Genomic DNA, 26,954 nt, shown 5'->3' with positions numbered 1-26,954 from the left:
GATTGGATGAGTGTTTTTTGAAAAAATAGACAAGCTCAGAATAGCAATGTTTGTGAGAAGAAGAAGTAGCCTAATACTTATTCCTGTATTTTTAAATAAATACTTTAATTAATAAAGTAATTATATAAATAAGTATTTGTTTTAATCATTCATTCATTCATTTATCAGTAATATTTTACATAAGTGATCAAACTAACTGATGCCAAAATTATCAATAAGATATCAATTAAATTCAGGCTTACAGTTTAACACTCCCATTTATTCAGAGCTCAGACAGGTTCTTCCAAAGTGTAGCAATCCAAATCACAAATGTCTTTAATTCCAACTTTCCAACACAAAGATTTTTAAAGTCTTGAAAGTCCCTCCTGAGTATATTTAAGCTTTATAGTTAAAGTGATATTCTTTGGTTAAAACTGAACGTTTTTGGTTAAAAGGTTAAAGCACCATATTCTGATACTGAGTACTGAGTAGTCTATAAGAATACTAGGCTTCCCTCTCCCCAAGACAATTGTAGAATTGATTCTGTACTAAATCTAACTACTAAGATCTTCTCTTATGGGAATGATTCCCTGGCAACAAATCAAAGGCGGGTCGCGGCCTCATACGTATCAATTTGGGGGTACAGTGAGAAACACTGACTTAATGTTACAGTTACTGTTACGAAAGGGATCTTTGATATCAAATATCAGAGAAAGAGTCCCGCACAATGACTGTCTGGAACTTGCGAAAAACTCTTTATGAAGAGAGTTTTTTCTTTTTGCAAGTTCCAGACAGCGTGCGGGAACTCTTTCTTTGATATTTGATATTATCAAAGATCCCTTTCTGAACCTTTGAACCTTCCTGTTTGTCCTATACGCACCTGGCCCTAACCTTAGAGGTGTGCATCGACCTTCTTTTAAAACATATTTTAAAGCAATTACAGTTATGAAACAGATCGTTCACATCGTGAATCAAGGGCAAAGTTTACTTGAGTAAAAGTTCAAAAGTATTGATAGCAAAATGTACTTAAAGTACCAAAAGTAAAAGTACTAAAATGTTTGAAAATAGCGATCTACAAGCTCACAACGCGTCGTGATGCTACGCGTTGTGAGCTTGTAGATAGGCTATTTTCAAATAGCCTAGGTATAAAATAGGGCTAAAGTGGTTAATGTATGTTTTATAATGTAATACTTTATATCTGCAAAGTAACTAATAACTAAAGTTTTCAAATAATTGTAGTGGAGTAGAAGTGCAATATTTGCCTCTGAGATGTAGTGGAATAGAAGTAAAATTATAGACAATTGGAAATACTCCAGTAAAGTAAAAGTACCTCAAAACTGTACTTAAGTACAGTACTTGAGTAAATGTACTTAGTTACTTTACGCCACTGGCTATGGGCTATAGTTCCAAACATTGGAACTTCCTCATTGAGATAGAACGAGCATTTCCACATTCCATTCTTCTTGCAATGGGAGTCGACGCTAGTGTCGTCACTCTCATATTAGATCACGCTGGTCTAAATGTCATCTTCAATAGGATGTGATGTGATGACATTTAGATGACGCATTTTAAAGTGAAACTACCTCTTTTGTCTGGAGACAAACAGCTGTACTCCTTCTTCTTCTTAGAAACTGTGCTTATTCCAGGAAAACAGAGTTTCATCTCTGTTTAATGATCCCCTCACTTTTATTTTCAGTCCTTTAATGCCATCAGCCTCAGCACAAGACATGCATGATGCAGTTAGCAGTGGTGTAAAGTGTACAATTTGAGGTATTTCTGGGCGGTGAAACCGCCCCTATATGTGAGGTTTGGATATTTGCACACCAAATCCTGCGCTGTGATTGGCCACAAATGTACCCCCCTAACCCTGCACTGTGATTGGCCAATCACAGTCTATTCAGGACTGTGATTGGCTAGGGAAACATGACACATGTGCATAGCCCTATATAAGAAACCATAACTTTAAAAAAAACATAATTTTGTTTTTTTAAAGTTATGGTTTCTTCCATCACTTCTTCCATCACTTTCTTCCATCACTGTGATGACCACTGTGACCACACCGCCCACTTCACACTGGGTGTGATTTTTGGGCGGTGAAACCGCCCCTATAAGTGAGATTTGGAAAAATGTACAAATATCTTGGGCAGTGAAACCGCCCCTAAAAGTGAAGTTTGGAAATTTGTACAATTATCCTGCGCTGTGATTGGCCAATCACAGCCTATTCAGGACTGTGATTGGCCAGTGTCACATGACACATGTGCATAGCCCTATATAAGCAACCATAACTTGAAAAAAAACATAAATTGGTTTTTTTCAAGTTATGGTTTTGTCCATCATAAAGAGTGTTTCAATAAATGTATTTATCCTTTGTACATGATTGATCGACTCCATTCGGTATTGTGATTAGCTAGCAAGACACCGCCCACTTCACACAGGGTGTGATTTTTTACTTTACTGGAGCTTAAGTTGTTAACATACCAGTTTGTAGATCCAATACTGTCAAGCAGATAGATGATCTATCTGCTTGACATTATACGCACTAAAGGTTGTAGATCTAGAAATAGAAAAAAGCAGATTAATCTATCATAGATTAATCTGCTTTTTTCTATTTTATTTAGTTTTGTTAACATTTTTATTGGGGAGGGGGGATTTCATTGACTATATTGAATTGACCTGATTTACCTTATAATGCCGTGTTGATGTGTTGAACTGTTGAACTTGTTTATCCCCCCCCCTTCAGATAGCTCAGTAACGTTTGTACTGAGATACAATAATTTCAGTATTGAAAACTATGTAAACTACAAATTAATGGAACGGCAATGGATCACATTGCCCATTTTTATCCTATATCTCCTATCTACAAGCTCACGATGCGTGAGCTTGTAGATAGGCTATGTTAGGCAAAGATATTTAGTGTAGAGCGAAAACAGGAGGGGGTCTAGTATAGAGCCGTGGGGGACTCCAGTCAACTAAGTATACATAGAGTTTAAGTGGTTAATATGGAATTGTATTTCTACGTTGTTGCTGTGTTTTGTGGAGTTTTGACATATTCTGATAGGAGTATAGCAGTCTTCTCTCCATGGCACCTGCCAAAAGGCTAAACTGGTGTGCAACAATTCTGTGAACCTTTACCCTTTTCAGTTGAATAAGTGAACAAAGGCACCCTCTAGGGATAGACAATATATTCAACGTCCATATTCTGGGGGCGAACATTATAGTTATACAATGCAGGTCCACAAATAACGATTTTTAGCAGCCTCTGCTGGTCATTACCGTCACTGCAGGCCATTCGTTTATTCCTCTGTTACCCAGAATTCCATTTGTTTTCACCGGAAGACGGAAGCGTTTCAAAAAGCGTTATTTTAATTGTTTTATACGATCTGTGGATCGTTTCTCTTAGCCAGTGGAGCTTTAGTTACCGTGAGCTATGTTTTCTTTTTCTGTTGTTTTTCGATCTTCAAATCATACAATCTCTTAAAATCAGCATGAGTTTCCTTTTTGTTATTAGCGCGGTAGTTCCTAGCCAAACAGGAAACCGGTGCGGTAGTTCCTGGCCAAACAGGAAACCGGTGCATTTCCGCTTCCGCTTCTGGCCAGATGACGTCATTTTCGCGGGAGAGTCTCCCCCGACACCGTTTAATAGAAACTAGAAAAAGGGAACCAGGAGACCTGGTACTGCCAGACCCCTAGTGGTTGAAAGATCAGAGCACTACGTCACGCTAAGCTTGGCCAATCAAAAAGAGGACAGAAGACAGACCTCCTTTATGCCCCTGTATGGACGAAAACGTTTGGAGAGGGGGACCGAACAGAAGACAGACCCCCTGGGTCTGGCAACAAATATATAAATAAAAGGCTTTAGGGGGTGAAATTCATGGAGTGGGTGTTGTGAAACATTTGCCACTCACAAAAGATATACAATTTAACTTTAGTTTTATTGAAAAAGTTACCTAGTATTACTTTAAGCGAAGATAGCAGATCTTTCAAGCTCACACCTCATTGCGATGCATTGTGAGCTTGTAGATCAGCTATTTTCAGTCGAAGAGATTCGGTGTAGAGGGATTAACCTTGGGGGACCTGGGTCAACTAAGTAGGCCTGTACAATATCGTTGGTTAAAAGACATTTGATTCAAATAGGCTAAGGCTACTTCTAAGTTTTGTGTAATTGTTTTAGACCGACAACACAACACATGTATTGTCCCATACAATACAATACAATACATTTTGTCTGGACAATTTGGGTTGAGAGTTATTGAGGCTTACTTAAACCAGCACTGATGACTTCCATCCCAGCCAAAAAAGTACAGTATTTTATGGCCCATGACTGGGTCACGGCCCAGTTTATGGGCCCATAATATATAAGTGTTTATAGTGTGATTGGCTTAGAATGAAGTGAAGGGTGAGGAGTCAGTCCAAAGGTTTCTCTCTCTCTCTCTCTCTCTCTCTCTCTCTCTCTCTCTCTCTCTCTCTCTCTCTCTCTCTCTCTCTCTCTCTCTCTCTCTCTCTCTCTGTGTGTGTCTCTGTCTCTCTCTCTCTCTGTCCCTCTCTCTCTGTGTGAACAGTTGTCATTGTGTTTCTTTGTGGTGTGTAACACGGTGTGTAAGGATGGCTAAGGAGCAGCAGAGTGAACATGATCCTGAAGACTGCTTTCAGGATCACGGCCCCAGAGTCACGTTCAGTAACCTGCATTACTGCGTCCGGGAGAGCAAAGGTCTCTGCCGGAGAGGACCACAGAAATTCATCCTCAAAGATGTCAGGTAGGTACACACATACCGTACCTCTGTGAGTTGTTGTACTGTGTGTGTGTGTGTGTGTGTGTGTGTGTGTGTGTGTGTGTGTGTGTGTGTGTGTGTGTGTGTGTGTGTGTGTGTGTGTGTGTGTGTGTGTGTGTGTGTGTGTGTGTGTGTGTGTGTGTGTGTGTGTGTGTGTGTGTGTGTGTGTGTGTGTGAGAGAGAGAGAGAGATGCATGTACTGTACTGTAAGCTATAGCGACGTTATCAGCTACCTGACATCATGCATACAGTAACAGTAGGTTACATACTGTAGTGAGCAAATGGCACGTGTTGCGCATTCTCTCCTGGCATTTCTCAATGAATAGATAGTTTTAACAGCGCTTCAAAACACTTTAAAACTGGAATGAGATCCCCCTTTGATTGTGGAATGAAGCTTGTCTTCTCCCATAGCTTTTCTTCAAATTGTTAAGCATACATTTAAATCACTTTCTAAAAGGATTTTTTTACGATTTAAGTCAAACTTCACCAAAATCATACATAGAATAATTGATGGCTGAATGGTGTTCAGTTGTTCAGCAAGTCCAAATCGTTGTACCATCTGATGAACTACTACAATATGATTCAAATCATAGTTACAAAGCAACCAAAGAAATGGCACCCCCATATCTTCAAAGCCTGATCCAACCCTTACAACCCCTCCCGCTCTCTCAGATCAGCTAACATAGGGAAGCTGTCAGAACCTTCGCTAAAACATCCGGGACAGCGCTCCACACGTCCCAGACTCTTCTCCCTTCTGGCTCCCAAACTATGGAATGAACTCCAACTGCAGACTCACTCCCAAATAATCTTCCGCCGTAATTTGAAGACTCACCTCTTCAGACTCCACCTCAGCCCGTAGCACTTGCCCTAGCCTTGACAACCTAGCAGGCTTATGCAAAGGCTAAAATGTAACTAGAATGTTATATAGACAGATGCCAGGTGGTCGTTGTTGATTCTAGTGTGTATAGTTTCAATGTACAGATTATGGATTTTTGGGGTTATTCTACGGTTAGACTGATGATAGGTTCTTGGTTTACTTATGTATTCGTTTATTATTATATTGCTATTTCTATGCATTTGATGTATTACCTTGTGTTGTGTTGTGGTGTCCGTGCTTACTGTAAATCGCTCTGGATTAAGAGCGTCTGCTAAATGCCTCCTAAATTGTAATTGTAAATGATGAGTTATGACAGTTGACAAGGGTATGTTGTCTGAGAAACACAGTGAAGTATAATTGAAGTTTAATAAGTCATGGGGATATATTTATAAACACCTGCCATGAAAACCCATGGAAGAATTTCTGTAGATCTCAAATTATGAAGGCAAAAGTGGCTATTATTTAAAAAAAAAGAAGTGCAGTATGAACATGCTTTTTATATGTTATAGTTCCTGATTGGTCAAGCTACCGTGTGTTGTGTCATTCTATGATTGTTTATTGCAGTGGCATTATGGGACCTGGCATGAACGCCATCATGGGACCAACAGGAAGTGGGAAAACATCGTAAGAAACACACACACACACACACACACACACACACACACACACACACACACACACACACACACACACACACACACACACACACACACACACACACACACACACACACACACACACACACACACACACACAGCTTCAGCTGATCACCAGTTTTAAGGAAAGTTGAGACGTTAAAAAAGTGAGTTACAAATCACTATCGCTAATTATGGTAACTTGGTTAATTACCATGAGTTAAAAGGAACAATTCAGTGACATTAACAAACCACTGTTTCTTTATTAAAGGGAATAGATCTTCACTGCAGGCTCCACGAAGACCCACTTAGCCTCAGGCTAGGCAGAAATAGGCCAATAAATTGCTGCAATAGATCCTCATTGGTTTTTAACCTTATTTTAGATCAAATAGCTTTGGCGTGCTGGAGCATTTCGTGGACTGATGTAAATGCAGTTGTTCTCAAAGTGGTGTCTGTCCGGGGACCCCCAGTGGTCCTTGAGGCAGGGGTTCCAGGGGGGATCCCCAGCTAAAATTTGTTCAACCACTTTAACACTATATCGTGACTATAACTGTATAACGTTTCAGGATTCAAATTCAAAAGCATCAAAAGTAGCAGATCCACAAGCTCGAAACGCGTTGCTTGTAGATTGTTACTTTTGATGCTTTCGTGTGACGCTGTAGTATGATCAAGTAGGGCGTTCATTTACGAAAAAAACTCTAAAGTTAGAATATGGAGATAAGAGGTTTCTGCCCGACAGCAACGCTATACATCTACAAGCTCACAATAATGGGTCATCACGTCGCCATCCGAAGCGTTGTGAGCTCCTTGATATAATCATAACCTTTATTTCAACTCGTAGTACAGTTGAGGGGCAGGCCCTCATTTTCATTGTAGCCGAGATACAGAACACAATAATCAACGATCTCACGATTTTGTAACCCTTTTTTTATCCGGTGCCAATTTTCTAAGTGATCCTGGGCACTGCACTCCCCCCACCAACCTAGGGAGCTCAGGGCCGAGCTCATGCCTCCTTCAATACATGAGAGCCAACTGACCTTCTTGTCACCTGACAGCGGGGAGTTTCCCCGGTGGGACGTAGCGCGTGGAAGGAACACCTTATTATTCCAACCAGTTCCTTTCCCCTCCATCAGGCGCCCCGGCTGTCATGGGGGAGGCAGTATAGAGACCAGGATTACTACATGTTTTTGTGAGGGTATTAACTACCCTAGGAGACATGGGGAGAACATGCAAACTCCACACAGAGTAGGCCCTTTCGCCAACCCCACCTAGGGTATGGGCGCTGGGAATATACATTTACAGTATATACATCAATATTAAATATATGATTCAGAAGACAGAAAAAAAAAACATGAAAAAAGTTTGAGAACCACCGTTGTAATTGCACGGTTCATAAATGAACCATTGTTTTGTTGTCCCTTTCCCCCCCAGGCTGCTGGATGTGATCGCAGGCAGGAAGGATCCTGCGGGGCTACGCCAGGGAAGTGTCCTGGTGGACGGAAAGGTCGTCACCTCCGACCTCAGGCTCACCTCTGCTTATGTGGTTCAGGCACGCACGCACGCACGCACGCACGCACGCACGCACGCACGCACGCACGCACGCACGCACGCACGCACGCACGCACGCACGCACATGTTTTTTTTGTAAATTAATGCCCTACTTGATCATACTACGGCGTCACACAAAAGCATCTGAAGTAGCAGATCCGCAAGCTCGAGCTTTGAGCTCGTTTTGAGCTTGTGGATCTGCTACTTTTCAATTTGAATCCTGAAAAGTAACACTTTTGGACATATGAGGTTTCCACCCAACAGCTTGAACTCTCTCAGAGTCAGAAAGGGATTTAATGAACACTGAGGACATTACTGTGGCGCCAGTGGTGGAAAAAGTGCTCAAATGTTTTACTTAAGTAAAAGTATCAATACTGCAATATAGAAATACTCTGTTACAAGTAGAAGTCCAGAATTCCAAATTTACTTGAGTAAAAGTACAAAAGTATCGGCATCAAAATGTACTTAAAGTACCAAAAGTAAGAGTACTAAAATATTTGAAAATAGCAGATCTACAAGCTCACAATGCGTCGCGATGCGACGCGTTGTGAGCTTGTAGATCGGCTATTTTCAAATAGCCTACGTATAACATAGGGCTAAAGTGGTTAATGTATATTTTATAATATCATAGTTTATATCTGAAAAGTAACTAGTAACTAAAGGTTTCAAATAATTGTAGTGGAGTAAACGTACAATATTTGCCTCTGAGATGTAGTGGAGTAGAAGTAAAAGTATTGGAAATTGGAAATACTCAAGTAAAGTACAAATACCTCACCATTTTACTTAAGTACAGTACTTAAGTAAATGTACTTAGTTACTTTCCACCACTGTGTGGCGCACACACACACAGACCTACATTATTCTTCTCTCCACCCCTCTCTGTCTCCAGGACGATGTGATGATGGGCACCATGAGTGTGAGAGAGAACCTCCTGTTCAGCGCCAACCTGCGCCTGGACCCCAAGCAGCACTCCGCCTCGGACAAACACACACGAGTGGACGACATCATCAAAGACCTGGGGCTGACAGACTGTCAAAACACTAAGGTATATATATATATACACAGCATACGCAAGTCGCATGCACACACACAGCCATATTCATGAATAGTTTACATACAGTATGCATAATGGAATGTCCTGACACCATCCATGATTAGAGGATGTTCAACAGCTGGTTTCTTTCAAAATTGGCCTGAAAAAACATCTTCCAGGAGACCACAAGGGGCGGTGAATGTACTTTTCCCATCTCTTTTGTACATATGTAATGTAATTGTATTTTGCACCTTTATCATGGCATGGGTAAAAAAAGACCCACAAAAAAGACCCCTTTACCCATTTAGATACCGTGGTTTGACTTATAAGATAAGATATACTTTACTGCACAGTTCCAAGTCATACATCATCATCATCACCATCATCATCATCATCTCAACAGCACAGCTTTTAACACACCGTCAGACAATGGTGACATATTATGACAGTGACAGTTTATGGCGTAATGTTGCTCTATCTGTATTTCTTTGTTGATGCTGCTATTTGTTTTTAAGTGAATGCACTAAACGAAATGTTGTCCTATATTCCATATACAGTGACAATAAACATCTTATCTATCTTATCTTTAGTGTTGAGAATCTTGAAAAAACTATATCCATAGGTACGTATACAACTCTGGGTGGAGAATGTTAGTCGGGTCTGACACTGTTTTGTGTGCCTGTCTGATAGACTGGTGAATTTAAATCTCTGCTACAGAACTCTTTGCAGGGAGAGTGTTGTTGTGTTTCTGTTGACTGGGACCCAATAGAATATATGCTGTATTGAACAGAAATCCAGTCCAATTGTATTAGTTTACTGCAGGTAAGGTCACCTATAAAGCTCTCCATGCCCTAGCCCCACGGTACCTGTCAGACCTCCTCGAGGATTACTCGAGGACCTGAGGTCTTCTGACTTGGGGCTCCTCACCATACCTCACAGCAATAAGCGGACCCTCGACGATAGAGCTTTCAGTGTGGCAGCCCCTGCCATCTGGAACTCTCTCCCCATGGAGATTCGCCAGATGCCAACATTGGACTCTTTCAAGTCCGCACTGAAGAGACACTTGTTTACTCAGGCTTTTGGCAAATAGTTAGTTTATTTTTTTGCATTGTAAAGTGTCCTTGAAAGGCGCTATGTAAATTCAAGTTATTATTATTATGTAAGAAAGAACTGAGAAGGCCCCCCTGAGCTTTTTATTTTTGCGGAAATCCTCAAATGGCAACAAACTGCTCCGTTCCCATTGAAAAGCATTGGCAGAATCCTCCCTCAAAGGCAGAATCAAAGTTGGGTGTGACTGCACCCTCAGTGTGCTAATATCCAAACAATAAACAGGTGCCTTCCTTTTGTAATGACTATCATAGCAGTACTCAACCACTCCAGGGTTACTAACATTCTCACAGGCTTTTTGAAAGACCAATTAAATTGTGTGTGTGCGTGTGCGTGTGCGTGTGCGTGTGCGTGTGCGTGTGCGTGTGCGTGTGCGTGTGCGTGTGCGTGTGCGTGTGCGTGTGCGTGTGTGTGTGCGCGTGCGTGTGTGTGCATGTGCAGATAGGAACAGAGTTTCTGCGTGGCGTGTCGGGCGGAGAGAGGAAGAGGTGCAGTATTGGGATGGAGCTCATCACCGCTCCTTCCCTGCTGTTCCTGGACGAACCGACCACTGGACTGGACTCCAACACTGCTAACTGCATCATCAGCCTCCTGCACAGGTATAAACACCATGCCACGTGCATTTTTCATTGATTGATTGAATACTTTATTAGTCAGAATGTAAACAGCACCTGACAGTAAGACATTAAACAAGACATGACTCAGTCATGTATACAGTGTTGCTATGCTCATTTGGGATGTGCTTGCACTGTATTTTAATGATGTGACGCACACGTCGCTTAACACCTACACTATAGGTCACACAATGGACAATTGATATGCATCTAGGCTAATTCCTATGTTAATGTACCTGGCGTGAGTCGGGAGCCTTTGTAAACTTTGTTGAAGTGTGAATTTAAAGTAGTTTTAAATCTATGCGTGTGCCTGCGCGTGCTCCTGGTCAAATAGGTTCTTGCATGCCGTGCAAGGCCGTCCAGTGAGCATTGCACCCCTGCATGTATACCAGCTTGCTTTCTGTTTTCTCTGATTTGTCTCGCAGAATCTGGCAAGACTGCTAGTGGCTCCCCATTGGCTTAGACCTGTTGCTTATTTCTCTCGCAGAATCTGGCAACACTGCCATAGAGGCGAGAGGCGTGTCTAGACTAGTACCATAGCTTGGGAGGACGAGACCATCCCTTTCAGAGTATGGGAAAGTATCCCCATTGGCTTAAAGGACAGCCAATGATGAAAAAGTGTCGAGAAAGTGTTGAGAAAGTGTTGACTAGACTCAGTCTGTTCTTAGACCAGCGTGCTTTGCAAGCTGGTAAAAAGGCTAAAAGGATAACACAATAATACATGTCATCAACAATTTCAAACTCTATAATAATGAACAAAACTCTCTGGTCTCCTGATAGATGCTTTTTCGTGGCCAGTTTTGAAAGAAACCAGTGTTACACATCCTTTAATGGATGTGTCAGGGTATTCCACATTTTGGTGGCAGAGCAGTAGAATGAGAACTTTACCATGTTTTTTCTAAAGTTAGGTAGTACCAGATCATGTGTGTGCAAACCTCATATGTCAAAAACTGTTACTTTTCAGGATTCCAAAATATCGAAAGTAGCAGATCTACAAGCACAAAACGCGTCGCTTCGCGCCGCGTTTCGAGCTTGCAGATCTGCTACTTTTGATGCTTTTGTGTGACGCAGTAGTATGATCAAGTAGGGCGTTAATTTACAAAAACAAGAATGAATATGACTTGACAGTCATATTATTAGCAGATGCATGCTGTATTGTGTGTGTGTGTGTGTGTGTGTGTGTGTGTGTGTGTGTGTGTGTGTGTGTGTGTGTGTGTGTGTGTGTGTGTGTGTGTGTGTGTGTGTGTGTGTGTGTGTGTGTGTGTGTGCGCGCCGTGTGTGTGCGGCTTGTCAGCGTGTGTGTGTGATTGTTATCATAGACCTGCTTGTTTCTCGCCTAATCGCCCTGAAGGGCTTTAAATTTCAATAATGACTACCTCCCCATGCATTATCCCGCTTATTACACATTATTACACATTACTACTTAATAAATACATTTACCCAAAAGTAACAACAAAACGAAGTATTTCCTTGCTTACGGCAATGAAAGTATTCCATAAGTATTGGGCTGGGCGGACAAGTTCGCCTCGGAAAACAAATGAGAAAAAAAAAAAAACTCACCCCAAAACACACTCGCCCCCCATTCTATATACTGCAGATTTGCCTGTAATACCGCCGGATTTTCCCAGGGGCGACTGTGTTTTGGGGCGAGCGTTTTGGTATTTCCCCCGTTGTTGAGCCACATTGAATGTGCCCCGCTAAACGCAAATTATGTTTTTTATGTAAGTGTTGGCAACCTTCTTAGACAACACACGGGTCTTCCCAACAATAGCGAAGATTAAAGTCAGGGTGAACATGGCCAAATAATAACTTAATAGTCCAACTAGGTCTGAGGAAGCACGCTAGCGTTTTGGGGCGAGCGTTTTGGTATTTCCCCCGTTGTTGAGGCACATTGAATGTGCGCCGCTAAACGCTAATTATGTTTTTTATATAAGTGTTGGCAACCTTCTTAGACAACACACAGGTCTTCCCAACAATAGCGAAGATTAAAGTCAGGGTGAACATGGCCAAATAATAACTTAATAGTCCAACTAGGTCTGAGGAAGCACGCTAGCATTTAGTCTGTAGTCCGCAATCAGGACTGAGAAGCCTTGATTTCCTCAGGGAGGGGAGGGGGCGGAAGGGGTGGTACTGCGGACGACGGGCCGTCTCCCCATTGGCTTAAACGGGGAAGTGTCCCCAATGCTCCCCATTGGCTTAAAGTAGTGAAGGACAGCCAGGACAGCCAATGACAAATAGGTGTCGCGGATGAAATAGATGTCGCAGATGACGATGTCTCTGTCTCTTTGTAGAGCAGATTGCATCTGCTAAAAACACTAAAAGTAAGACTATAGAGATAGGAAGTTTCTGCACCGACAGCAACGACATATACGTACAAGATTTCTGCCTGACAGCAACCATATGTATCTCCAGTGGTGTAAAGTAACTAAGTGCATTTACTCAAGTACTGTACTTAAGTACACTTTTGAAGAATTTTTACTTTGCTGGTGTATTTCCCATTTTCTGTACTTTTACTTCTACTCCACTACATCTCAGAGGCAAATGTTGTACTTTTACTCCACTACAATTATTTGAAAACTTTAGTTAGTTACTTTTCAGATATAAATTATGATATTATGAAACATACATTAACCACTTTAGCCCTATTTTATACCTAAATATATAACAACTAGCCAAGTTGTTAAAATAGCCAATCTATAACACAACGCGTCGCATCGCAACCCGTTGTGAGCTTGTAGATCTGCTATTTTCAAACAAAATTTTTTGTACTTTTACTTTTGTTACTTTGAGTACATTTTGATGCCAATACTTTTGTACTTTTACTCAAGTAAATTTTGAATTCCAGACTTTTACTTGTAACAGAGTATTTCTACATTGCAGTGTTGGTACTTTTACTCAAGTAAAGAATTTGAGTACTTTGTCCACCACTGTGTATCTCACAGTTGCGGCAGATAAAAGCTCCTAGTTTTAGCTTGTGAACGAGATGATGTGCACTCCCTGGACCCTCCAGTCCTTTTAACTCTGTGTGTATGTGTGTGTGTGTGTGTGTGTGTGTGTGTGTGTGTGTGTGTGTGTGTGTGTGTGTGTGTGTGTGTGTGTGTGTGTGTGTGTGTGTGTGTGTGTGTGTGTGTGTGTGTGTGTGTTTAAATGTACATAGGCTGTCTAGGCGGGGCAAGACGGTCATCCTCTCCATCCACCAGCCACGCTACTCCATCTTCAAACAGTTCGACCACCTGACGCTGATGCACAAAGGAGAGACGGTGTATGCAGGGGCCTCGGACAAGGCCCTGGAATATTTCACAAAGCTCGGTACGTATATGAAACATGCATGTGTGCTTGCATTTATGAATGAACATTACATAAAAGGATGTTTGGTATTATTTTGCATCCATTCCATCTATTTATCTGTCCTCATTTCCATCTTATCGTTACATTACACAGCAGTTTAATACAGAATAGAGAGTTTAAAGGGATAGTTCACCTCCAAAATTACTTTTTTTTACTATGGATTAGTCACCCCATGGAGACTTGAATTCATGGATATGTTTTTGTTTTTGTCCCATTCCTAAGCCAATAATTTGATGACCAGCAGCGGTTCCGGTAGCGGGCGGTAGGAGACACAAAGGAGACTTTGTGTCTCCTACCGGAACCGCTGCCAGTCATCAAAGCATTATTATTATTAGTTCGCCCTAACTCACCCTAACTAGCGTTGCACTCAAACACTACAGGTTGAAAAGTTCTACTACAGTAGTAGGATGCTCTGCTGACCACATTTTGCCAGCGGTGCATCCTAGTTGAAACAACGGTATCTGACAGTATCCTGTTAAAACCTCCGGATTCTGTTCATGATTAATGCAAGCATTCTTGACAAAATGCTTTAGCTATTTTACATCTTTATGCTGGTGCGAGAATTTCACTTTATAGCAGCGGCACAAAAACCCCCGGTCGGCGGCCGCTTCTCTTAATCATGGCCCCACTTTTACCAGATAATAAAACAAACGCGCAAAATAGAACAAGGGTCCTGTTCCATTATTCCTATTCCATTATTCATTACGATTCGGCCCTGCTTTGAGCACTCTGTTTTTCAGAGTGAGTGCTCTGTCTGGAACCTAAAGCAGGACACTCAGTTAAAAGCATTAGGGGGTCCGGGCCGGGCCAGGACACTCAGTTAAAAGCATTAGGGGGTCCGGGGCCAGCGAGAGAGGGGACACCATCTCCTTCACAACTATTGGAGCTTTAAACTGCAGCTGCAACTGTAAGATACATATTGTCTCTGTCGATGGAAAACCATTACGTCCAAAACTTGTTACTTTTCAGGAGTGTTCTATTTCAAAATCATCAAATGTAGCAGATCTACAAGCTTGGCCCGGAAGCTAGCGTATCGTAGCGGTCCGGGCACCTATAGGCTGCTAATGCCTGACAGCGTGTTGCGGGTTCGAATCCAGATCCCAGCGACCTTCGTGTCACTCCCCATCTCTCTCTCCCGTTTCCTGACAGTCTACTGTATACTATGGACTAATTAATAAAGGATTTTCTTCTTGAACTGAAGAGAGCTGCTTTGGACCCTCTTCAAGTTCACTGCCTTATTTTTCCACTGTGACGTCTACAAAGGAAAGGAAATTAAACCCTCTCCAAAGAGCACCTGTTCTCAATTTGGCATAATTACGGACCCGCACTTCTTCATCTATTATCTGATTACAGAGAGATCTAGTATTTTACCTCCTAGTTCTTATGCTGATCTCCTATCTATCTCCTATTTTTTCTCTTTCTAGACATTTTTTAGTTGTGTTGTTTGTTGCAAATATGTTTTTACCCTGTATTGTAGCAGATTTGTTTTAAATGTAAAGTGCAATATAAATAAAATGTATTATTATTAGATTACAAGGCCTCCAAAAAGCCCTGGATTACTATTTTTAATTGCTACCTCTCCATGCTGGTATACTGGTTAATTGGCAATCCTTTTCTATGGTACTCAAAGACCAAGTGAATAATTGGGCTCTTGTCTGCGCGCGTGGGCATGCTCATGTGTGCGTGTGTGTGTGTGTGTGTGTGTGTGTGTGTGTGTGTGTGTGTGTGTGTGTGTGTGTGTGTGTGTGTGTGTGTGTGTGTGTGTGTGTGTGTGTGTGTGTGTGTGTGTGTGTGTGTGTGTGTGCGTGTGTGTGTTACAGGATATCAAATTGAGTCATTTGACAACCCTGCTGATTTTTTCTTGGACATCACAAATGGAGAGGCCAAGTCCACACGAGAATCACTTTGTGCAGGTACACACACACACGCTCGCGCGGGCGGGCTGGCACGCACACACACACACACACGGTCACGGTCACGGTCAAGCGTGCGTGCACAACGTGTCCCTGTGGTGGTACATAAGATTACAGGACCTCTCACAGTTAACAACAGTCATAAAACAGATTAGTATGTGCTTTCTGTGATCCTACAGTGGCAATATTTCAAGTCAACACTGAAACTGTCATGGAATTTAGCATGTGATGATATCATTATATACACAGTTTGTTCAAACTATAGCTCATAACTGTTTAAAAGAGAGGAGTTCGCACAGCTCGTATCACGTTAAAATAAACCTTTTTTTATTTAGAAAGACACCAGCGTTTCGACACAAGTCCTCTTCAAATGAACTCATAAGAAACACATAACTTCCCACCCAGCCACCAAATCATTCTCTCTCTGACTGTCACTGTATTACTGTGTTCCCAGATACTAGATATATAGGCTATGAAAATGAAATACAGCTGAATGTTTACTTTAGGCCAGTGGTTCTCAACCAGTGGTGCGGGGACCACCAGTGGTCCTTGAGGGGGTTCCAGGTGGTCCCCAGCTAAATGATGGAGAGTTGGTAACCAAATGGACCCTTATAGATCTTTAACTCTTGAGAGTGTAAAATGAAACCAAATGGACCTGTAAGAGCCATTATGTATGATTTCTGTTGTTTCTCATTTTTTGATGACGTCACTGTGTCTGTGGGGCGCGGTCAAGGCCAAGCACTGCGTCTGCGGGCGCGGTCAAGGCCAAGGGTTGCCAAGGTACTTAACAAGGTCAGTATTCAAGCGCAGGTGTTGCTTGTGGCAGAGGCACACAGTTTTTGACTGTACTCGAGAAGACTGTGTTGGAGAGGGTTTGGTCTATTCCTGTGCATTTAAGTGTTACGTTTTATTGTATTTATTTATTTCGTATGCCTAAAGTGACGATCAAGTTGGCAGAGAATAAATGCTTTTCATTTATGAACTTCACAACCGTTTGGACTTCAGTTTTTATAGAGCGCACGTCTGAACTTAATCCCTGGCCATCGGCAACCAGTAGTGCCTAAAGGTATTGGACTTTTGACACAGGACCCTTACGGGTCCATTTGAATTCATTTTCCGCTCTCAAGAGTTAAATTATTGTTAAACATCTGCATTACTTAATTAAATAATTGTTATTTTGATCAACGTTTGCCTTTTGTCTCTCCTTATGACACCACATCAATACAGCATGGAATTGTGGACAAAATCGTATCCAACAAAAACAAAATATTTTAAGTTTTGGGTCTGAGAGTCTCATCAAATGGTGGTCCATAGTGGCTCAAATGCCGAATAAATAATGGACGTTGATATGGAAAAGGTTTGAGAACCACTGCTTTAGGCTTTGTCATCTGACTACAATTGCAATTTCAAAAGTTTACAACTAAGCATTTATCAGATGCTCTTATCCAGCGTGACTCACAAGGTGCATGGTCAGAGTGACTGTGCAGTAACAAGTGACATGAATGTTAGTGAACGAACATCAGGGTTAGAGGTTGAGCAATTAGAGTTGCTAAATTTGTATAGCACTAACAACACTACACTAACATAAAAGAGAAAAAAAAACAGCTCAGTTATATTTATTTGTTATTTTGTATAGCATTATCTATTGCATGCATATTTCAACTCCCAAATGGTCGATATATCTATCCATTCACCAGATAAACATCATACATAACAGTATACCAAAAACTACTGGCTGGATTGCCATGGACGTTACTGTGCAAGTTCATGATCCCCAGATGCTGGCCCCATGCTGATTTTGATGACCCAATGGTCTTTCCTCTAGCTAGCACTAACACCATTTCTACTCGCCCACATGATATCTCAAAATCTACTGGGCAAGAAACATCATGATGAATACATTCATGCTCCCGAGATTGAGCCCTAAATATTTGAGTGACACATATCTTATAGCACCACACACAGTCCAAAAATCTACTTTTTACTCAAGATATCTCATAATCTAATAGGCTTCCATGATGAACCCTACTGATTTTGGTAACCCCATGACCTTTCTTTTTTCCACTTGTGCCAGCCTTTGGCTATGCTAGCATGCCTTTTAGACAAATTGAAATCGAATTGATAAGAACAAATGATGAAGAATACATAAGAGTAGACTCTTATTTATTTGGTGCAAACTAGATAATATCGTCTCTGTCAGGTGGAAACCTCATATGTCCAAAACTGTTACTTTTCAGGATTCAAATAAAAAAAATGCAAAAGTAGCAGATCTACAAGCTCAAAACGCGCTGTTTCGCACCGCACTTCGCGCTTGTAGATCTGCTACTTTTGATGCTTTTGTGTGGCACTGTAGGATGATCAAGTAGGACCTTATTTTATGAAAAAACACAAAAATAAAATAAAATATGGAGATAATAGGTTTCTGCCCGACAACAATCATATCAAAACCTTTATTCCCTCTGTCTTTCTACCCATCAGCGGAGGAGAAGAACCCGTTGGCGGTGGTGTACCGCCAGTCCGCCATGCACCAGACCGTGAGCCAGGAGCTGGATCACGTGACACGGTCTGTAGGGGACGGCCTCAAAGATAACGGAGAGAAGGCCGACTACATCACTTCCTTCTGGTATCAGGTCAGCTCATAGATACAGACTACATCCAAAATATGTATACAGAGCTGAAGTGGTTAATGTAGGTTTTGTAATAATAATCAAAATCTACAAAGTAACTAAAGTTTTCAAATAAATGTAGTGGAGTAAAAGTACAATATTTGGAGCCGAGATGTAGTGGAGTAGAAGTAAAAAGTATTGGAAATTGGAAATACTCAAGTAAAGTACAGATACCTCAAAATTGTACTTAAGTACAGTACTTAAGTAAATGTACTTAGTGTAGTTACTTTCCACCACTGCTTCCTTCTGGTATCAGGTCAGCCCTATAGCCTCGCGTAGCCAGACTATATCACTGCGTGGATATGAGTCTGGTGCTTCCATGAGGATGTTTTTTTTCCCAAGGATCAAAACAATGGCCCTCGACGCAATTGGTTAGACCTACAACCAACTACCAATCACAGTCTCCCATATTCGAATACTGGGCCCTGATTGGTCACCCACGTCTTCTGGAGCAGGAAATGGGTTCTCTATGGAGTGGTGCCAGACCCAAATCGCAGAGTGCAATTTTCTTTTGCACTCGCAGATTCGTCATGTCCCAGGCTAGCTCAGCCCATAGATGCCTCCCCTGTCTGAGGCACAGCAACATGGGGGTCCCATCATTCCATTACCAACTCATATATCATCAGTGTCGGGTGGCAATTTTGTAAGTCCAAAACCGTGACTTCTTAGCAAATGGAAAAAAATGGATCCACAGTGGATCCACAAGCTGTTGCTGATACTTTTCATTGGTTAAATATTTATAACACCCACTGACAGTCGGACGGACGAAACCACTTCCACTGTCAGTTTCATAGATCGGCTATTATCTACTTTTGCATGACCTGACCTGAAAATATGTTTCTGCCTGACAGCAAGGATATCCTGCATTCGTGAACGCAAACTGTCCCAGACTGAAAGAAAGGTGTGATGTTATTGAAGTGAGCCTGTCTTTCACATCGGGGTGTGCTGCTGTCGCCTCTTATAGCACTCTGACAGCATGTCACTGCCTGTTGTTACGTGTGTGTGTGTGTGTGTGTGTGTGTGTGTGTGTGTGTGTGTGTGTGTGTGTGTGTGTGTGTGTGTGTGTGTGTGTGTGTGTGTGTGTGTGTGTGTGTGTGTGTGCGTGCGTGCGTGCGTGCGTGCGTGCGTGCGTGCGTGCGTGTGCGCACTGAACGCTAAAGTGCATGATTGCACTCGGGCAAGTGCAATATCTTATCTAGTGCAATGGATCTCAAACTTTTTAATGTCAAGGTCTCCCCTTAACTCTGACAGTGTACGAATGGTTCTACTTGTACACTGTCACAGTTACAGACTTGTAAGGATCAAATTTAAAGGAACCCAGAGAGTCCCCATGGACCCCACTTCTCGTGGTCTAACTTCTTATTTTAAGATTCATTATTGTGTGTATTATGGATGTTTTTATTTGACAACAGACTATGATGACTATGTTGACTATGACAGACTAACAGTTTATGACATGATGCCGTATCTGTATTTCTTTGTTGATGCTGCTATTTGGTTTTAAGTGGACGCACTAAACGAAATGTCATTGTATGAAATGTTTCATACGGTGACGGATAAACATCTTATCTGTGTCGACAGCTGTAATCCGAGGTCATCCTTGCCATAAAAAGTTTTCCATCTGTCTTTCTCTGTCTTTCTCTGTGTCTTTCTCTGCGTGTGTGCGTGTGTGTGTGTGTGTGTGTGTGTGTGTGTGTGTGTGTGTGTGTGTGTGTGTGCGTGTGCGTGTGTCAGATGCGTGTGGTGTGTGGCCGTACAGTGCTGAACTTTCTGAGGAACCCCCAGACCTCTTACGCCCAGATGGGTCTCAACATCTTCTTTGCTCTGCTGGTGGGACTCATCTATTTCCAGATGCCTTTAACACTCCCAGAGGCCATACAGAACAGGTAGAGTCCCACTGTAACCCCTTCTTCATAGTTTTTTTTATCCCACGATTTTTGTAACCCATTTTTTCAGCAGTGCCAATTGCCTAAGCTGTAATCCTGGGCGCTACTCTCCCTTTGATAGCCTGGAGAGAGCCCCGAACAGAGCTCATGCTTCCTTCAATGCATCAAGGAAATTAGAAGAGAAGGTAGGGTCAGCTTAGGGGGCGGGCCGACGCCATTGCTTGCATGGCAGACGCCATTGATGCGCATGGGAGCCAAAACTTTAACCGGAAGTTTGGTGAAATACATTGAAGTCTATGGCTATGGCTTGTGAACAAACACTATTTCTGAACGATTGTGTCCTTTGTCAGATAATCGGTTCAGGAATATAAAAGAAGACATATCACAGGTTTTTATCCAATCAATTCAGATTTTCTTTAGCACACTGTATAATTTTATTGAGGCATCTAAACAGCGGTAAGTATCGTCTCTGGCAGTGTTGCCAGATTGTGTGAGAGAAATAGGCAACGAGGTCTAGGAAAACAAGGCCAAAAGAAGCACCGGGGGCCAGGGGCCAGGGGTCTTAGGGATGGGGAGATGGAGCAGGGACCCCCCTACCTCGACCCCCTCCCTGGGGGCATAACATATATTGTATAATTATGTATACAATTGTGTTTCATAAACATACATGTTATTGTGCATCAATACTAAGCTATTAAAAATAATAGACAGATTAATATATTCATGCTTTTATTTTAAACACACATGTACAAGGTACAGTGAGTAGGCTGGCCGTACTGCCATTTATAAACATACCTTATTAACTGAGAACAACGTTCTGTCAATTGCACAATAATCATGTATACAAGCTATTCAAAATGGACAGAATCATGATTTATTTAACACATAAATGTGGAAAATGTTTTTAAAATATATGAAGACAAATGGACATTTTTGAATATATATAATTTTCTTTTTAATATATATATATATATATTTTTTTCTTTTCTTTTAATTGTCTAATCAAACAACAATTTCGTGGACCCCCTGGCAGTACCTCACGGACCCCCTGTTGTTGACCTGCACTAGGCCATTATGAGAACTTTAAACCTTATACTGTATACATTGAAAATAGCCGATCATCTACAAGCTCACAATGCGTCGCCTCGCGATCTGCTATTTAAAAAAAAATCTTGAAGTAAAATGTGAAATATTTGAGGATTTTTGAAACACTAACAACACAAATCTGGATGGCTCCCTGGCTCAAAACATTTTCAGATGGGGGTTAGGGACAAATACATATTAATTTGAGGGTCCATATGACATAAACATAATAATTATGTTTCTCAATTATTGAGAACCACAAAATAATTTTAAAATTGTGAAGCAAGTCCAAATAATCAACTACACTTTAGAAAAAAGCCCCCAAAAACGCAACCCACAACTACCAATATTTACAAGCAACTTCACAGAAAAATAAGCACAATGTCGCTTATAATAACATGGGAACACTGGTTTCTGGCTCAGCAGTATCGCGTACGCGTACGTTGTGCTCTTTAGATAGCTCAATAAACGTATACAGTGGACACATCGAAAAGCAACACAGCAGAAAACAATGTGTGATATGTCTTCTTTTATTTTCCAGAAGCAATTACTTTACAAAGGTCTCAGTCATTCAGAAATATATGTTGTTCATGAGCTGATCCACCGGGCTCTCATTAACTCCAATGCTCCAAGCTGATACACCGAGCTCAAGGCTGCAGTCTGGCTCCCTGGTGCGACGAATCTGCCGGGTGGAATTGCGTGATAGCGAAAATGACGTAGATGACCCTACCTTCTTTACATATACCTTGCAATGCATGAGGAACTAGCAAGCCGCTTCTTATCACCTGACAGGGGGGGGAGTTTTCCCGGTTGGACGTAGCGCGTGGAAGGAACACGCTATTCCAACCAGTTCCTTTCCCCTCCATCAGGCGCCCCGGCTGACCAGGGGGAGGCAGTATAGAGACCAGAATTACTGTTTGTTTTTTGTGAGGGTACCTACCCTAGGGGACACGGGGAGAACATGCTAACTCCACACAGAAAGGCCCCTTCTTCATTGTTACAAGAGTTCTCTATTATCTATCTCCACCAGGCCGAAGGCTGGGGTGGGGATTACAGCGTGTTTCCCAAACAATGGGCCGGATGCCATTTATGGGTTCAAATTCAACAGAATTTAAAACAATAATGAAAATAAATAAATAATAATAATAATGAGTAAATCAATCCTTAAAACGGCACTATGTAACTTTTCTTTAATGAATAAAATGTAATTTTGTCCAATCTGTATGGTAATACAATATAACTTATACCAGGGGTTTTCGTTTTTCAGCCCAAGGACCCCCTATAGCTGAAAGAGAGATGAAGCAGGGACCCCCACTACATACTGTATAAAATGGTATTTTCATAGATTTCATAGACCAACACCAAACCTCTTTGCCGCAAATAGACGATCTACAAGCTCATAACGCCTCGCAGTGCGAGGCGTTGTAAGCTTGTAGATCTGCTATTTTTGTCTTAAGTTCTCTTCAGAATAGGGATGATAGGGTTCAAGTGGTTAATGTAAAAAATATATATCCAATCACACAAAGATTTGGCGGCCTCCCTGTGGTAACTCTGAGGACCCCCAAGGGGTCCCGGACCCTCTGTTGAAGACCCCTGACTTATACAATTGGGGAGGTTGTATTTTGTCTCCCGGCTCCTCTATTGAGACATTTAGATCCTGTATCTAGGTGAGACATGATGACCTTACACAATCCTGTTTCTGGTTTAACACACATTTTTACCTGAAGGTCAAGATTAAATGTATCAGCTCAGCTGACCTACTGTATTACCTCAAAGGTCAACATTTCAGCACTTGCGCAGGAGACCCGCGGGTTCAAATCGGGGGTAGAAGAGGAAAGTTACAAAGTTAGTGTAGCTTTAAATCTACAAAAACGTGTCAGAAATAGTCAAAATGGCTTTGCGTTGGATGAAACCATGGTAGGATGAAGACATAATAGTTCTCTTTCCATGCTTCTTTGAATGTTCAGAATTCACTGTCAACGTCCCTCTGTAGACTTTCAGATGAAAAACGTCTCTCATGTTTAAAAAAAACACAAACCAAAACTTTGTTTCACATGCCTTAACCCATTCAATACGGGAACGCATCTGTGTCATTTTAAGATATATTTGGCTATTCAAAAATAGCAGATCTACAAGCTCGTAGCGCGGCACCGAGTGCCGCGCTACGAGCTTGTAGATCTGCAATTTATTTTTTTAATCTTGAAAATGTGTGCAAATCTTTGAATATATATATATTTTTAAAGCAAACATTTTTGACTCAAATCTTTGCTTCTGGGGATTCTACAATTATAATTCTTTTTGAAAAAAAAAATACATTGTTTTCATGTCAAGGACCCCCATAATGATACGTATTCGTGCGTGGACCCCCCCCCCCCCCCCCCCCCCATCTCAAAATAATGTTGTTCCAGGGACCAGAAGCAAAGATTTGAGTGAAAAATGTAAATATATATTCAAAGATTTGCAAAAATGTTCCACAATTTCATTTTTTTTAAATAAAATGCAGATCTACAAGCTCATAGCTATGAGCTTGTAGATCTGCTATTTTTGAATAATCAAAGAAATCTAAAAATGACACAGATGCGTTCCCGGTTTGAATGGGTTAAACAATGCCCTGTTTCTCACTAGCTCCGTTCTCAGAAGAGACCTTGGGAACGATGAAAGAGCTCTTGTTTGAAAGGGAGTATGATGATGACAGTCTGTCTCCAGATAGATTGCTCTGGGTCCTTTTTTTTCTTTTTACATTTTGATGAACTAAATATCCTCTAAAGTGACACACTCAAGGACGTGGCTCGGCGAGTCTCTCTGCTCTCTGAATAATGGAAGATGCAAAACAATAATCTGGGGAGTGAACTTCTGACAAGACATGTGTGACATGAATGTGAAAAAATATCCTTTAAAAGGGATAGTTCACCCCAAAAAATATTTTCTATCAATTACACACCCTATGACGCAGTGAATTCATGGATATTTCTTTTGTTTTTGTCGAGTCAAATTATTGGCTTAGGAATGCGACAAAAAATCTCCATGAATTCAAGGCTCCATTGGGTGAGTTATCGATAGAAAATAAGTCATTTTGGGGGTGAGCTATCCCTTTAACAACACGTGCGAGAGCAAAAGTGTGAGAAGAAGAATGTTTATCAATGGAGATAATCACACTCATATAATGCTATCTCTCTCTCTCTCTCTCTCTCTCTCTCTCTCTCTCTCTCTCTCTCTCTCTCTCTCTCTCTCTCTCTCTCTCTCTCTGTAGGAGTGGTGCATTCTTCTTCCTTATCATCAACATGGTGTTTGGGAACCTCTCGGCTGTTGAACTCTTTATCAACGAGAGGGCCATTTTCATGTGAGTCATGAGAAAATGTGTGTCAGTGTGTGTGTGTGTGTGTGGGGGGGGGGGGTAGGCGCGTGCGTGTGTGCAAGGCTAGCGTGCATACAGTACGTACAGGCATGTGCAATTGCGCGTGGGTGGGTGTAAATGAATGATTCTACTGTATATCTCATTGGTATTATGTGTATGTGTGATATTAGTGATTCACCAAATAATTTTTTGAGACCAAAATAATCATCATTTAGTACATGGTTCTGTACATTAGCTATGAGCTACAGTTTGACTATAAAATATCAATTTTGTATGTGTTTATGTGTGTTTTTGTGCGTGTGTGTTCCAGCCATGAGAACTCCAGCGGGTATTACCGAACCTCTGTCTACTTCCTGTCCAAGATCTTTGCTGATCTGTTCCCAAACCGCATCGTTCCCGTCTTCGTCTTTTCAGCCATCGCCTACTATATGATGGGTATATGTCCACAACACATACATACACACACACACACACACACACACACACACACACACACACACACACACACACACACACACACACACACACACACACACACACACACACACACACACACACACACACACACACACACATTCCTATACTGTATATATGCAGTGGTGTACTTAAGTAAAATGTTGAGGTATTTTCATTTTATGCTAGAGGCAAATATATTGCACTTTTACTCCACTATCAACTGTATTGTCACAGCACAGGTTTAGAGGTGTAAAACAGTGGGTGAAATTCGTTTTTGTGCAAGCTCCATCGTTTTCAGTCAAAATAACCGATAGCCGAAGCTTGCGACGCATTGTGTGAGCTTATAGATCGGCTATTTTCACAGAATGTTTCAGGGGTCGTGTGGTTTTTGTGAAGTGTGATAAATGTCGTACACAGAAATAAATGCATCACAATCCGTTCATTTAGTTTTCCAACATTAAAACAACTTTATTAAAGTCGCGTTCATCTCATCTCATATTTAAACTAGTTGTAGAAGGAATCCTGGATGCGCCTCATGCTCATGAACTTGCTCATGCCGCTGCTGCCGCTGCCGCCGCAGCCGCCCATGTTCATGAAGTTCCTGTACTCGCCGGGCCTCATGTACATCATCTTGCCACGGTAGTTGCTCTGCTCGTACATCAGCCAGTGGCCTTCCATCACGTTGCAGGACATGCAGTTGTTCATCTGGTAGCGGTCCATGATGTTATCGCAGTCGTCCATCATCTCGTGCATCTGTCCGCCGAAGTTCTCCCTCTCGTAGATCTTCATCCTGTAGTTGCCCCTGTTTTTTGATTGATTGAATATTTTATTAGGCAAAAAATAATGTAAAACAGCACAGTTACATTTATAATACTTTGTCTAAAAGGTCCGTCCAACGGGAAAATGGTACTACCTCCTCTTTTGGCCTCCAGAAAAGTGAGTTTTTAAGGCTGTTTTAAATGAGCCCAGCGAACTGCATTTTTTGTAGCCTGGCATTGGCCAGACTGATAACGTGGATTCACTCTCACGTTCTTCCCCGGTATCAGTCTGGACTTCAGCCCATAGGGAACGAGTATGAGAAATCAGAAAATGATTTTGATGCTTTTCACTGTTGTACGGACAACAGTTGAAATGCCAATCAGCAGTCACTGATTGGCCATACTCGCTCCCTATGTGCTGAAGTCCAGACTGATACCGGGGAGGAAAGTGAGAGTGAATCCACGTTATCAGACTGGCCAATGCCAGGCTACATTTTTTGAGGGATGGGGTTAGACTATTCCAAACCCATGGGTGGCAGTGCTGTAGAAGGAGAATTTGCCCATGTTTGTTTTATGGGTGGGTGGTACCAGATCGTTGTTAACGCTCTCCCTCTAGTTTGTGACTGCGGGTGGGTGTCACTAACCTCCCTCTAGTTTTGTGACTGTGGGTGGGTGTCACTAACCTGTGCATGGGGATCATGCGGAAGGACCTGACGCAGTCCCTCATGCCCATCATGCTCATGTAGTCGGAGTACTCGCCCCTCCTCATGAAGAACTGGTTGCCCATGTAGTTGGTGCGGTCGTACAGCATGAAGCAGCCCCTCTCCACCCTGCAGGAGTGGCACCTGTTGCACCAGTGGTGGAAAGTAACTTAGTACATTTACTCAAGTACTGCTGTACTTAAGTACAATTTTGAGGTATTTGTGC

The 26,954-nt window shown here is 41.8% G+C and overlaps 2 protein-coding genes across 2 annotated transcripts in view; one reads left to right on the top strand and one right to left on the bottom strand.

Moving 5' to 3' along the window:
- Positions 1 to 4,581: 4,581 nt before the first annotated feature.
- The window catches only part of abcg2b (ATP-binding cassette, sub-family G (WHITE), member 2b), a gene marked incomplete at both ends in the record, with an annotated part of 28,473 nt that continues 6,100 nt past the window's right edge, over positions 4,582 to 26,954 (top strand). Inside the window, 11 exons of the mRNA XM_080443951.1 lie at positions 4,582 to 4,733; positions 6,190 to 6,249; positions 7,692 to 7,809; positions 8,698 to 8,853; positions 10,390 to 10,547; positions 13,720 to 13,871; positions 15,731 to 15,823; positions 18,302 to 18,453; positions 20,224 to 20,375; positions 24,709 to 24,798; positions 25,124 to 25,248. Coding sequence (XP_080300077.1) covers positions 4,582 to 4,733; positions 6,190 to 6,249; positions 7,692 to 7,809; positions 8,698 to 8,853; positions 10,390 to 10,547; positions 13,720 to 13,871; positions 15,731 to 15,823; positions 18,302 to 18,453; positions 20,224 to 20,375; positions 24,709 to 24,798; positions 25,124 to 25,248 — 1,408 coding nt within the window. The remainder of the gene's footprint in view (positions 4,734 to 6,189; positions 6,250 to 7,691; positions 7,810 to 8,697; positions 8,854 to 10,389; positions 10,548 to 13,719; positions 13,872 to 15,730; positions 15,824 to 18,301; positions 18,454 to 20,223; positions 20,376 to 24,708; positions 24,799 to 25,123; positions 25,249 to 26,954) is intronic.
- The window catches only part of LOC308106142 (gamma-crystallin M2-like), a gene marked incomplete at both ends in the record, with an annotated part of 1,601 nt that continues 420 nt past the window's right edge, over positions 25,774 to 26,954 (bottom strand). The window contains 2 exons of the mRNA XM_080457190.1: positions 25,774 to 26,071; positions 26,711 to 26,872. Of these exons, the coding sequence (XP_080313316.1) occupies positions 25,774 to 26,071; positions 26,711 to 26,872 (460 nt within the window). The remainder of the gene's footprint in view (positions 26,072 to 26,710; positions 26,873 to 26,954) is intronic.

This window comes from Gymnoscopelus braueri (assembly GCF_963280865.1).
Source record: "Gymnoscopelus braueri genome assembly, chromosome: 2".
Taxonomy (NCBI): domain Eukaryota; kingdom Metazoa; phylum Chordata; class Actinopteri; order Myctophiformes; family Myctophidae; genus Gymnoscopelus; species Gymnoscopelus braueri.
Note: the sequence above shows the minus strand (reverse complement) of the source record. Positions and strands in the feature narration are given on the sequence as shown.